The 13,255-nt window shown below is 53.8% G+C and overlaps 1 protein-coding gene across 1 annotated transcript in view; it reads right to left on the bottom strand.

Annotated features, from left to right (window-relative positions):
• OPHN1 (oligophrenin 1) overlaps positions 1–13,255 on the bottom strand; it is a 49,567-nt gene that overhangs the window by 24,112 nt on the left and 12,200 nt on the right. The window contains exons 2-4 of the mRNA XM_021548405.3: positions 11,022–11,117; positions 6,784–6,845; positions 5,306–5,377 (exon numbers count right to left, since the gene is read on the bottom strand). Coding sequence (XP_021404080.1) covers positions 5,306–5,377; positions 6,784–6,845; positions 11,022–11,117 — 230 coding nt within the window. The remainder of the gene's footprint in view (positions 1–5,305; positions 5,378–6,783; positions 6,846–11,021; positions 11,118–13,255) is intronic.

Raw genomic sequence — 13,255 nt, 5'->3', positions numbered from 1 at the left:
ACATCTATCTCCTGAAAGCCCTGAAATCCTGTTCTCTTGCTCCCACTCAGAAATGCATGGATAAACAAGCACACACCAGTGCCACCACAAGCCAGAGCAGATGGACTCTGCCAGACTGCTGGGTGTTAGGAACTTTCCTCATGAATTCAGTAGTGACCACAGCTTCCCCTGGCTGAAGTTTTGCTTCCCTGTTCCAGTTGCACAGACTATTCCATCTGTCTGTCAGGATGCCCTGCAGCAGGATGCTTGGGGGCTCCCCAAACCCCTGGGCTCAGCACAGGTGGCTCCCAATAATAGTAACAAGCCTTCCTACCAGCTGCCTTCCAGGGAAGAGGATTCTCTCCCCACAAGAGTCCTGACATGGCTGTAGTGAAAGCACAATTACCATGAGGAAGTGGCACCAACCTGACTACCCCTGCTTATGTGTAAGTGTTGGAGCAGGGCAAGCTTAGCCCAGCAAACCTTTTCACCTCAGCAATTGCATATTCTGCTGTGCAGACCCTGGAATTACAGGACACACGAAGGGAATTGCATCCTCTGGAATCACGCCCTGCAGTATCAGGTACTGTGACTCCCTGTTAGCAGCCTCACACATCAGAACAGAGAGATCTACATCAAATCCAGAGGAAGAGAGACTCCTCCAAGGGTGAATCCTAATTTAAGCAGTGCAGCAACTGCGGGGCTGAGGCCAGGAAGGACGATGAAAATAAACCACCACCCTCGTGACTAAGGCGCTGATCAGCAAACCCAAACCCAGTGCAGTGAAAGCGTTTGTGGAGCAGCAGTTCCTGTGTCTGTAAGGTCAAACTCCTGGGCTGTCTGTGCCATTAGTGCCCTTCTAACGAAGCCAGGAACTTGCCTAATTTCCATTTCCTCAATGAGGAGCCTCCAAGCCCCAAGGACACAGAAGTGCAGGGAAGCAGAGCTGTGGGGCTGCAGGCACAGAGCTCCTGTGGCCACCTCCTCACATCTCAGAGGAGATGGCTGTGCCAGCAGCAGGTCCTGAGATAGAAAAGCAGGTGCTGCCATGGAAAGCTAGCTCCAAACCCAACCAAGAGCTCCACTGTCTCAACCAAGGTGGTGTGCAGAGCTGTGGGTGAGCAGCAGGAATGGGGCTGAAGCCCACTCCAGGAGTTCTCCCCCGCCTCTCACCACCAGCAAGCAGCACTTGTAGGTGACTCAGCTGTCCCCACCCTGTGGAGAAGCCACCAGGGAAGAGAGCCACACTGCAGGCCAGAGCTGGGACCAGCTGCTCTCCAGCTGGGAGGCTGCTCACCTGCACCAGGAGCTGTGGGAATGCACAGGACAAGGAAGAGCTGCCCATCAGAGCTTGGTGCTCCCATGGCCGGGCATGGCAGAGCCCACGGGCAGGGAGCAGGACAGGATGGACAGGGGGATCTGCCTCTGGATGCAGCAGCCTGGGAGCACATGGCTCCTGGCTTGTCCCCAGGAGAGGGGACATTGCTGTGGGAGGCTGTGGTGCCCGTGCACGTGGCCACAAGAACAAGAACCCGTGGAGGAGGCCATGAGCCGTGTGTGGCTGTGGTGCCCACACAAATGGCCACAGGAGGCAACAGCCTGCAGCCACAGGGAGACCACAAACCACCAGGCAGCAGCTTTGTCACCAGCTCGTGGGAAGCTCCCTGTGGGAAGACATGGTGGGTTCTGAGGAAGAGGGGTCACCTCTGCTCAAGGAAAGACTGGTGAAGAGAAAGGAAGAGCCTGGGAGAGCAGTGGAGCTCCTGCAGCAGGAGCTGTGAAGCCAGACAGTAACTGCTTTGGGGAGTGCCCCCTCCTCTGCCAGCACCCCAGGCAGGCAGGGCACACGGCTGCACTGGGGGCAGGGAGCACTGAGCTCTTTCTGGGGACTGAAGGGACTGGGAATGATGGACCCACGTGTGACAGGACCACAGTGCAGTGTGGCATTTTGGGCCACTAAGAGGGAGTTTGCCAATCATTCCCACTCTGGCTAATTAGCATATAACTGAACAGCAGAAGGATGACCTACAAATCCTTCTGAGTTGGCTGCTGACCACAGCAAGCCAAGACAAAAAAAATAAAACCCACAAAAAAATCACCCAGACTGAAGCACAATCTGGAAACATGAGCATGAATTAGCTCCTCATGAATATTCAGCAAAGGGCAGCACCACATTTCCATTAAGGTTTGCCAAGTCCAAGAGCCACCGCCCACTTTCCACTTATTGCTGACTGGGAGCAGCCGAGCAGATCCCACTGGGCAGGAGGGTGCTCTGCAAACACCCCGTGCTGGGAGCTCACTAGGATCCTCTGAAATTCCCATTTTCGGGGAGGTGGAGTGAGTGGCAAGTGAGAAGCCCAGCTCACGGGCCACTTCTCCTCTCCACAAGGAATTAAACACACTTTTCCTGCTGGGAGCCCCCACCTCCATGCACACTTGAGGGCTCTGGGTGCAAGAGCAGTGGATGCAGGATCATCATAGCTCATTTTTATGAGGCATCAGCAGTTAATTCAAAAACAGATTTCTAAAATGTCAAGGGGTGTAGAAAAAGCAGTTCTATTAAAGCACATTCAGTTCATCCTGGCGTTTTTCCTTGCCCACTGCTTTCTCTCAAAAGATCCTTAGGCCCTGCTCCCCCAGAGGTGAAAGCAAGTAGAAGTTATTAACCTCCCTTTCTTTTAAAATTATAATTATTGAAATTAATAACAGAATTAACTAAAACCATTTAGGAATATGTTATCTCCTATGGAAAAAATTTTTACAAACACTGCAGCTATTCAGCACTCCTTTTGCCCTTACACTACATCCCAACAAGCTTTTCCCTCTGATTTTTTTGGTTGGCTTTGTGGTTTTTTTTTAAAAAGCTGTCTCCTTCCAAGTGAAACTGGAATTAAACTTTTCTATTCAAATCCTGCTCAGCTCAGTAAGTGTGGCCAGCTTCTTCCCAAAGGGTCCCAGCCCCACAGCGTGGGGAGGGAGGGATGGGGCCTCCATATGCACCAGCTCCTATCCACACCCACCCCCTGCCATGGTGCCAGAGCTGGGAAATGGGTCAGCTCAGGGGGTCCCAGATCCTCCCTTTTATCTGTGATAACAGTGGCGAGCCACTCACCCTGAGAGCAAGTGACAGGAAGAGCAGTGACCCCACGGGGAGGGGGTGGCTGGAGTGGTCCCAGTGACAGCCAGGGCTGCCCGGGTGGCAGAACACCCTCCCCAGGAGACTCCATTCCCCCCGGGAGAAGGGCTGAATGCACACTCAGATGTGCTGGTCAGACTGGCTGTGCTCCAGCTAGAGGCATCACAAAGCCCCGATTCAGGGCTCTTCCTATTTGGCTCTGGCAGCTCGCACAGGGAACAGAAAACATCTCACAGAAGGCGACGCTGCCAAAATACGGAAACCAAGCAGAGGGCACAAATTCCCTGTGTCATGTCTCCAGGCTGTTCCCCAGGCTGGCCTCTGCCCTGCTGCAGACCAGAAAGGGTCCATGGGGCAGATGGGAGGAACCCACACTGACAGAGCACTGCTGTGAGGAGCCCTATTTGTACTTCACACCTCCTGCTGCCGGCTGGGGATGCCCCGAGATGCTCTGGAAGCTGGCAGGTGAAGGAAGGAAGGCTCTGTGCCCGAGGTGACACCTGAGGGTGCAGCCCACCAGCAGGGTGGCATAGGCTCCTGTGAGGGAAGCATCTGAGCTGAGGACAAGGGGCTGGAGTGGCTGGGGCTCACTCCCAAACTCACACCCTCTCAAGGTTTTGGGGTGGCACTGGGGACAGTGGTACCTCCCTGTGCAGCCCTGTCACTGTGGGGTGGCACTGGGGACAGTGGTACCTCCCTGTGCAGCCCTGTCACTGTGGGGTGGCACTGGGGACAGTGGTACCTCCCTGTGCAGCCCTGTCAGTGTGGGGTGGCTGGGGCTCACTCCCAAACTCACACCCTCTCAAGGTTTTGGGGTGGCACTGGGGACAGTGCTACCTCCCTGTGCAGCCCTGCAAGGTGCTGCCTTGTGAGCTCCTGCATGGAGCACTTGTGCTGAGCCACAGCACAGCTCTCTGACCACCACAGTGCCCTGGCACCTTTGCAGCTCATGTTCCTCATGAGAAACAAAATCCCAAACCAAACTACAATGGCTGAGCCACCTGCAACAACCCCCTGCCCTCTGCCACCTCTCCAGCTGCTCTGAGCTGTGTCCTGCCACTGTCACCACCCTGGAGCGCCCTGCTCATCCACAGGGACTGTGGAAGGGCTGCAGGCTGCCAGGTGAATCCATGCCAGTGCTGGGGCTGTGGCACCAGCCCTGCTGAGACCCGTGCCTGCCCGTCAAGGAAGGGAGCAGGGCACGGGCACACAGCCTGTGGGTACAGGCAGCTCAGCTCTCGGGGCACAGCACGCTGTGTGTGCTCTGGGCTGTGTGCAAAGTGGCCCTTACACACCTTAAGGGCTCTCTGGGACTAAAACAGCCTGAAGGGCTGAGAGCAGGGGCTGTGGGCAGCACCTGTGCCATGCTCGTGGCTGCAGCTCCTCAGAGGGTTCCACACACCAGCCCTCAGGGCATGGCAAAGGGCAGGAGGGCCATCGAGTATCTCTTCTCAAACTCTGTATTTATTAAACGTCAAAGCCTCCAGATGGGCTGGGCTGAATCCAAGCCTCAAGTGTTCTCCAAAACATCTCCATTTCAGAGCTGGGTCAGAGCCAGCCCCATTTTAAGCTGCTGCTGAGTAACATGGAACCTGGACTTCTTGATAGTAGACAAGGGAAAAATGATCTTTTGTGCTCCACATGTGCAGAATTTGCTTTTTATAGCTTGTTTCTTTAAAAGTTTGGTCCATCTGAAAGACTCATTAGACGCTTTATGTAAATATTTCATAACAAAAGCCCTATGACTATAATCAGGTTCTGCCTGCTGGCTTCTCCTGCTTTCCCTCCTTCCCTTCCTCCCTCCCACTCCACCACACACTTCTCTGCAGAAAGTGTTTTATTCTCTGAACAAAGGGGAGAGGAGATAAAGCAGCAAGGAGGATCTCCTGGTTGGAACAAGCACTCCTTGCTCAGAGCAGTGGCAGTGCTGAAATCAGGCCAGAAGAGAACCCAAAGAATTCAGGAAAAGATTTTGGAGACTCTTAAGATTGAAAATTCAGACTAAAAGTCACAGCACGAACCCTCATGCCAGCAGCTGAAAGCCAGCATTGAACAGGGAGTTTCTGAGTGCCTGAAGTCAGAATGAAGTAGAGCAACTGTCAGCTTGTTAAAAACAACAGGAGAAAAATCTGAATTCTAACACACTAACAGAAAACAAATCTGTTTACACTGAAAACAAAGAAGCCTTACCTTGGTGAACCCTATCTGCTCCTTCCGGAAGTTTTCCAAAGGTTTGATCAGCAAATCACTTGCATTCTGCACCTACAGTGCAAAAAAAAAACATTTTAATTGCAGGATGCTGATCAATTTTCTCTTAAACAGAGGCTGAAAAGGGCTAGAAGCCAAGAACTTGTGATTTTAATGGTTTTGACTGGAAACTTCTCTGTCTGTAGGTGAATTCACTTAAACCATCTGTACCTGCTCTTCCCCATGGGTGACACACAATAAACCCCAACCACATCCTGTGGGTGACAGGGAGTCCCCCCATCCCCATCTAACAAGGCTGCTCTCAAATAAAGGATGGACTTCCCATGTCTCGAGATTCAGCCAGAAGGTAATCTGTGTCAGGAACAGCTAGGGAAAAGGGAAAGCCTGCCTGTGTCTCTTCCACTCCTTCTCATGTCTGAGAGATGCTTTCCTGGATGGTGCTCTGCACACCTTTACCATGAATCCACAGGAAAGCTCATCCCAGCTTGTATCAGCAGCTCCAGCCTGGCCCTGGGACCAACCTGCTGCCTCCTCCCATCCCCACTTCCCTGACAGGCTCTGCCCCATGCTCCAGAGAAGGGAGAGGGGAAGAGAAGGGGACAGGACACCACACAGCACAGCCCCTCAGGGAATTTAGGGCTGATGAACACGGTGAGTGGAAAACCTCCTGAGGGAGCTGCTGTAAAACAGAACTGGTCCTACAAGTAGAGGGCAAAAAACCCCAACTTTGAAAATTGGACAGTGCCATAACTCCTAAAACAACACCTTCCACTGCTCCCCCACTGCCAAAGGAGCTACTATACCTGGGATGTAATTCATAATAAAGAAGTATCTCAGTGCTTTCCTGGTTTCCTGCTGTTCCTTGCCTGCCCATGGACCCTCTGGCCCAGCCTGGCAGGAGCCTCTGCTGCTGCACGAGGCAGGGGAAGGCAGAGCCAAGCAGCACATTCCTGGCATGCTGCAAGCTCTCCACTGAGCCTAACCTTCATGTTTTTCCTGGAATTAGGAGTGAAATGGAAAGCCAGCACTGGCTCTGGAGGAGCCCTGGAGAGCTGAGGGCACATGGCAGCAGGAAGCTGATGGCAGTGCATTGTACTGCAGGAGCTGGGGCAGCACAGATGGGCTCTGCCTTCCTGCCCCCAGCAAAAACTGTGTGAAAACACTTCTTATTCTTTAACCCTCGGTTTCACCACAGAAGCAGCTGGTGAGCAGCCCTTCCAGCTGCAGGGCTTGGGGCTCTGTGCCTGGGAGAGTCACAGCCCCCCACACCTATTGCTGTGCCTGCCCCATGCTCAGGGCCCACGGCCATGGGACCATGGAGCAGATGAGTGCAGAGCACATTCCTGGTGCTCCCAGCTTCCCTCTGCTGAGAAGCCTCACACCGAGGCACATGGTGCTGTGGCTGTGATTTGGCATTTAACCATGTCAGGAATGACAGAGCCCAGTTCCCTTCTCCTTACCATCATGGACCTCTCCAGCTCCACTTCATGCAGCAGCTCTGCAAACTCCTTGAAGGACTCGGCTGTAAGTAAAGAAGAGGCTGGTCAGTGGAGCTGGGATGTGGCACTGGAGCATGTGACACGTGTCAGGACACCCCAGTGAGGCTGCACCCCCAGCATGGCTGTCTAAAGGCTGACAAAAAACAGAGAAGAGTTGGCTCCTTTTGGCAGAAACTGCATGAGGCAACGCCAGGTGCAGGCTGGCCTTAAGGGGTATTTACTTATGCAAGGGAGAGGAGGATCTCCTACCCAGGCAATGAAGGAGTGAAGGCCCTGGGAAAGTAAGGGGATGTTAATTAGCTTTTATCAGGAATTGTGTTATAGAGATGGCAATACAGGTGGCAGAGAAGGAGCAAATGCAGGGAAAGGCCAGAGAGGGGGAAGGGGAGCTGCCATCCCCAGGCCCTGCCACTTTGGGCAGGACAGGGGTGCCTGGCCTGCCTAGACAGCTGCCAGCAGCAAGGGGATGGGCCTGGCACCTCTGTCCCAGGAAAAGCTGCAGGTGTTTGCCAGGACCAGGACAAGTGGGTCAAATGAAAACGGCCTGGAATGACAAAGATCACACGCAGCACCAGGAGGCACAAAGTCCAGTGCAGGAGGAAAGGCAGCAGGTGTAGACATGGTCACAGACACCGACACCACTCCCCAAAATATGTGAAACATAAAGATTTCATTGATAAGCAGTTGGAGTCCAGCTACAACACAAATAGCACAAAACCTTTCCTTTAACAAACTGAACTAAGAATAATTTAGCCTGGGGAAATAAAAGACTAGGTGGGAGCAGCTGACCCCACACCAAGGGGGAACATACAGCTCCTCTCTCTGCCCATTGAAGGAGAACTTGGGAAGGGGCTGAGTTTGTCCCAGGGGAGGAAAACTCTCAGCAGCAGAGCATTGACAGTGCCAAGCCAAACTCCCATCCCTCTGGGCTGCAAGGCAAGGCTGGGCAAACACCTGCCCATGCAGGTAGCGTGGCTGTGTGCTGGATGCCTGGGGGAACAACCTGATCACCCCAGTGTGCCTGGGAACTACCTGGGAGTTACCTGGGAAAGCTTCCCACAGCTCCAGCCTGCTCAGCACAGCATGGGACAGCTCTGGTGGGTCTCAGGCTCCCTCTTGCCCTGGTGAAACATCCCAGAGTGGCTCTGTCAGACCCCAGAACTCTGCAGTTCAGGCTGCTGGGCTGGACAGAGCAGGGCTGCACACGAGGAGGCACAGCAGGTGTACAGCAGTGCAGGCACAGGATTAGCTTGTCCTACAGGTCAGAGACAGGGAGCTCTTGTGCTCCCTGTGCAAGCAGAGAGTCCTCTCCCCTCATACACAGCAGTACCTTGGGAGAGGTACCTGTCCTAAAATCCAGTGTAAGGATTCATTCTGCAGCTGCTGAGACACACAGAAGGGAACAACTGCAGCCTCGTGACATGAGCCCTCAGCTGGCAGTGGCACAACAGACCTTCCTGATGAGTCAGGGGCTTCTGAGCTCTCCTCCAGTGAGGGCTCCAGCACCCAGCAATGCCATGGCCCTACTGCCCATGGTGCTCACACCCAGAGCCACACGTGGCTGTCACTGTGGCTCCCCAGGATGATGGAGTACATGGACACCAGGGGCCTGAGCCAGGAAAAGAATTATCACAGGGAGAAAGAATCCAGTCCCAAGCTTACAGGGAATATGTCAGTGCATAAAATGTTCCCTAGTTTTTTCCCTTTGCTCTACAGGAAGAGCCCAGGAACATGTTTCCAGGCTCCAGTCACAGAACTGAGTTTGACCCTGCACCACACACAAGGCTCACATCCTGCTGCCAGCCCAGCAGTGCCTGGGGATCTCGGATCTGTGCTACTGGCCTGGGTCAGAGTTTGCCAGCCCATGCAGGGCCACCAGCAGTCACAGCCTGCCCAGCCACACCTGGGAACTGACACCTGGAAATGCCAGAGCGACTCTGCTGGGCAGCCAGAAGCATTCCAGGAAGGTCCTTACAGCCAGAGGATTCCAGGTTCCCATGCCTGGGAGAGAATGCCACCCCATTTCACTGCCCCTTCATCTCTGCAGGAGCTGCTGATTTGGGTCCCGTGAGGTGACAGTGGAGGAGCTGCAGGAGGGAGCACAGGAGGGGCTGCAGCTGTGGGGTAACACGGGTGCATCCATGACCTTCACCTCCCCAGGGGAAAGTGCTGCTCACGACAGACAACATCCACCCAGTGTCCTGACTGCCACCTGCAGTGTCCCCGCTGCCACCCGCTCGGGTGCCAGGCTGCTCTGTGCCCACACAACGAGAGAGCAGTGTGACTTAAGCTCTATTTACAACCCAAACACGTTCTCTTGCAGCGCATAAGAAGTGCCTGTAAGTGTTCTGCTTCACTCCCATATCCTGCACATCAAATGAGCTCTGCACTCCCACGCAGATCCCTGGCACCCTGGCAGATGGAAGCTGCTACGGAGATGTCAACGCCCCACTGCTGTGTCAGGAATAAGGAAGCCTCAACCCCTTCAGGCACACCAGGGCCTGGGTGGGAGGAGGAACACAACCCAGGCTTCTTCACAGGGAAGCTGGGGACCTCTTCTTCAAAAAGCAAAACAAATACTCCCCAGCAAAACTGAAGGGAAACACACTCCTTTCCCCACGACGGGTTTTACATCTGCTCTCTTGCTCTCCTTCATCCCACACTCCCTTTATTCAATCTCTGTCATTCCCAGCAGCCTTTCTTGGTTGTTGGAGCTTTGTTTCTTCCAGCCAAGAGGAGGGACACTCCTTTCCTTGCATGGCTGTTTGCCTCAGACTCCTCAGCTCCCAGGAGGGGCATTTACATGGCAGAGTTCTCCCCTCCCTGACCCACGTGTGTCTGGAAGCTCAGCACCTCTGCTGCCATTAGATTTGGAGGCTGGCTCATTTCCAGAGGGTTTCACCCAGAGACTTTCCATAAAGGAAGCAAGCTTTGGAGGGGCAGCCTGCAGTCTGCTTCACGTGGCTTTAAATACAACAGCCCAAGGAACAGGCTCTACTTCCTTCCCCTTCTGACAGTGGCTGAGACCTGACACCAGCAATGTCACACTGCTGCCACTCTCCAACAGCTGCCTGACAAAAGCTGGTTTTCTTTTTTCCCCCTATGTGCAGCCCTCGGGAACAGCTTGGAAAAGATCCCATGCCTTGTGTCCCAGCCCATGAATGCCCTGTGCTCCTGCCTGGAGCATGCCCTGTGAGCCTATGGGCAGCTCCTCAGCCCAGGCACGTGGCTCAAGTGTTTTGTCTGATGGGGCAGGTCAGAACCTCGAGGGCTAAGGATGCCCTGTCGTCCCTCTTGCAGTCCCCTGTCACCCCCACAGGGTCCACTCACCTCGCTAAGCCAAGAGCAGATTCATGTGATTCATGTGAAATGTGCAGGGTTTGGGGAATTAAGCCCTCCTGGGCTGTGGATGCTGAGTGACTCCCAGAGCTGTGCTGGGGGAGGGCAGGGATGTAACACGGCTCCAGGATCACTAATCCCCAAGCAGATGTGCAGGGAGCAGCCCTGCAAGGCTGCCCAGGGCACAGATGGCCATTGTTTTCCATTTGAGACACATCCAGCAACACTTTTTCCCAGCAGTTTGCAGTCTGTGCCTTTGCAGGGCAGCGTGGGGCAGTTTGTTCCTGCAAGGCCTTTCACAGAACCACAGAATCACAGAATAATGAGGTTGGAAGAGACCTCTAAGATCATTAAGTCCAACCTATGCCCTAACACCTCAACTAGACTATAGCACCAAGTGCCATGTCCAGGCTTTTTTTAAACACATCCAGAGATGGTGATTCTACCACCTCCCTGGGAAGACAATTCCAGTACTTTATTATTCTTTCAGTGAAATTTTTTTCCTAGTATCCAATCTTTCCAGCACAGCGAAGGCAGCTCTGGGAGCAGCACCCAGAGCTGGGCTCCACTGCAGCTCTGGGAAGAGGGGCTGGCTGGGAGGTCACCACGCTGCCTCCTCCCCAGCACCTGGCAGCATGGAGCAGGCCCAGAGCCATGGAAAACCTCTGCAAATTATCCGCTGAATTGGGAATGTGAAACTTGACCCGTGACTGTTCAACTTCATAAAATAAGCTGTGGAAGAGCTGCCTGGAACCTGGCTCCTGAGGCTGCTTAAAAACCATCAGGCAGGCTAATTCCTAGAGAGGGAGACTTTTCCAATTACTGGAAGTGAAGTCAGCTTCAAAAAGCAGAGAACTCACCAATATTGATCTCATCATCCGTTAGTGTGTCACCAATGAAGTCGAACTGGAAGGACTGCAGAGTCTGGGAGAACTTCTGCACTGCTGAGGAATATCCTGGAAAAGGACAGAGCAATCAGTTGTGGGTTTCTGCAATTATTCTACAGAGGCTGCATGTCCTAGGAATTTATCCTGAATGGAAAAAGACCATAGTAATGTAGTTACGAAAATCCATAGGCAATGGGAATTTCAGTGCTGCAGAAAATGCTGCAGCAATAATAACCCTCAGAAGCTGCAGAAAGTACAGGATTTGGGTTTTTTCTCTCTCTGAAAAAGCTTCTACAGCACTAATGGATGCACCACACAGTACAACTGATCGATGGCCTTGTGTCCAGCCACAGACAGGAAGGGACACTGACACACTTCCCTGCAGGAAAACATTCAGGAGATACTCAGGGCTCTGTGTGCACCAGCACAGCTCCTTGGAGCTCAGGGGCTGTCAGACAGGCTGGCCACTGTTCACAGGAATTGTTTCATAATATGGGAGAAAAATCTGTAGAGTCAGAAAATAAATGTGAGGGAAAAGGCAGGACTAAAAATAACTGTCCCTGTGTGGGGTCATGGGCACAGACAGGCCCTGAGGGAAGGACAGTGTCACAGAGCACACAGCTGAGCCAGGGGCTCAGCTGGGCTTGCCTGGGCACCCACAGATGGCCCTGGGACCTGCTGCTCCCGCTGGTGGGGAACAATCTGGGCTGGAAGCAAAGAAATTGCCTGATGTTTCCTGTGGCTCAGTCCAAATTATTTTTGGACCTTCCAGAGACGTTTCTGGCCCAAAGGATGCTTTGTGTCTTTGCACCCTGTGTGGCTGCAGGACGTGTCTGGATGCCGTCTGCTGGCATTGGCAGAGAGGCCCTGGGACATGACAGTGACACCACTGCAGAGCCTGATCCAGGGCCAGCAGGGCCAGCACACTCACTGCATTGACCTGCACAAAACTACAACAATTCCTGAGATACAAACAGAAGGAGGCTGCACTTGCCTGACCTCAGAGAGTAGGATGTAGGCGACAAAAAGAAAAGCAAAGGAATGTAGACTCTGATTTGCATTGCTACTTTCCCCAGTTTGGGACTCCAGCTATGGGCTGTCCCAGGTGGACTCCTTTGTGGTGGTGCACAGAGACGGCACTTTCAGAAGTGAATGAGTGGGGAAGATGTGATGGCACAGCCCTTATGGGCAACCAGCTGCCACCACTGCTTAGCCAAACCAGCACCATGATTGTTGTATACGGGAACTTGGCGTACGTGGATGGAGTTTTTTGATTTGAAAATAAAACTTACTGCTGTGGTGGCAATCATGGGATGCTCTGAAACGCTGCTGTGAAGGGAGAGAAAAATTGAATGTTGGGGAAAAAAAATCAAGTGTGGGGTACTGGCAGGTCCTCGTACTACCCTGTTTTTCCTGTCCCCAGGTCAGGAGCTCCTGACCCTCCCTGAGGTCTCTGGGCAGGCAGGCGTGGGGGCACTGCTGGGTCCCACTGCAGGCTCAGAGTGCAGTCCCTGCTCCTCCCTGAAAAGCCTCGTTCAGCAGCTCCCTCCGATGGGTCAAACCTTTGCTCCTGAATGGGCAGATTCAGGCCTGAATGTCGCTATTTAGCCCCAGCTGCCAGGGGCTGGAGCACGTAAATGGGTGAACTCTCACACAGATGTCATTGACTTGATGGAAAACCTCGGCAAATAATTCCCCCTCAGTCCCCCAGTGCTCGCTCAGGCCAGGCCGGAGGCTCATTCAGCCCTCGCTCAGGGGAATCTTTGTTCCTCCCCTGCAAATCCTCGTCACCATCACCGTCCCTGACGCTGCTGTGGCCCCCTCCAGCCCCTCCCCTGCTGCTGGTCGCAGGTGATTTTCAATCCCTCCCTGCAAACACCTCTCCCAGCCCAGTCCTTGAGCCCCTCTGAAAGCAGCAGCACCCCTAGCCAGCATCCTCTCTCCGTCTGTCTGTCTGTCCCCACCATGGGAGCTGGCTGGGGGCAGGTGACAAGGCACCACAGCTCCAGTGTACCCGTGAGCTGGGAGCACAGCAGCATACGCAGGTCCCATGGGTGGTACCTGGCAGGGACAGAGGGTCTCTGTGTGCCATGTGTCCCAGTCAGCCCAGGGGAGAAGGAGGGAGAGAGGGAGGGGAGTGAGAGCCTGCACCACACGTGCTTGGCGGGCTCTGGAGGAGCTCTTGATGGAAACCAGGCTTCTCCAGA

The sequence above is a fragment of the Lonchura striata genome, chromosome 14, assembly GCF_046129695.1.
Source record: "Lonchura striata isolate bLonStr1 chromosome 14, bLonStr1.mat, whole genome shotgun sequence".
Classification (NCBI taxonomy): Eukaryota; Metazoa; Chordata; class Aves; order Passeriformes; family Estrildidae; genus Lonchura; species Lonchura striata.
This window is presented reverse-complemented; position numbering and strand designations above follow the sequence as displayed.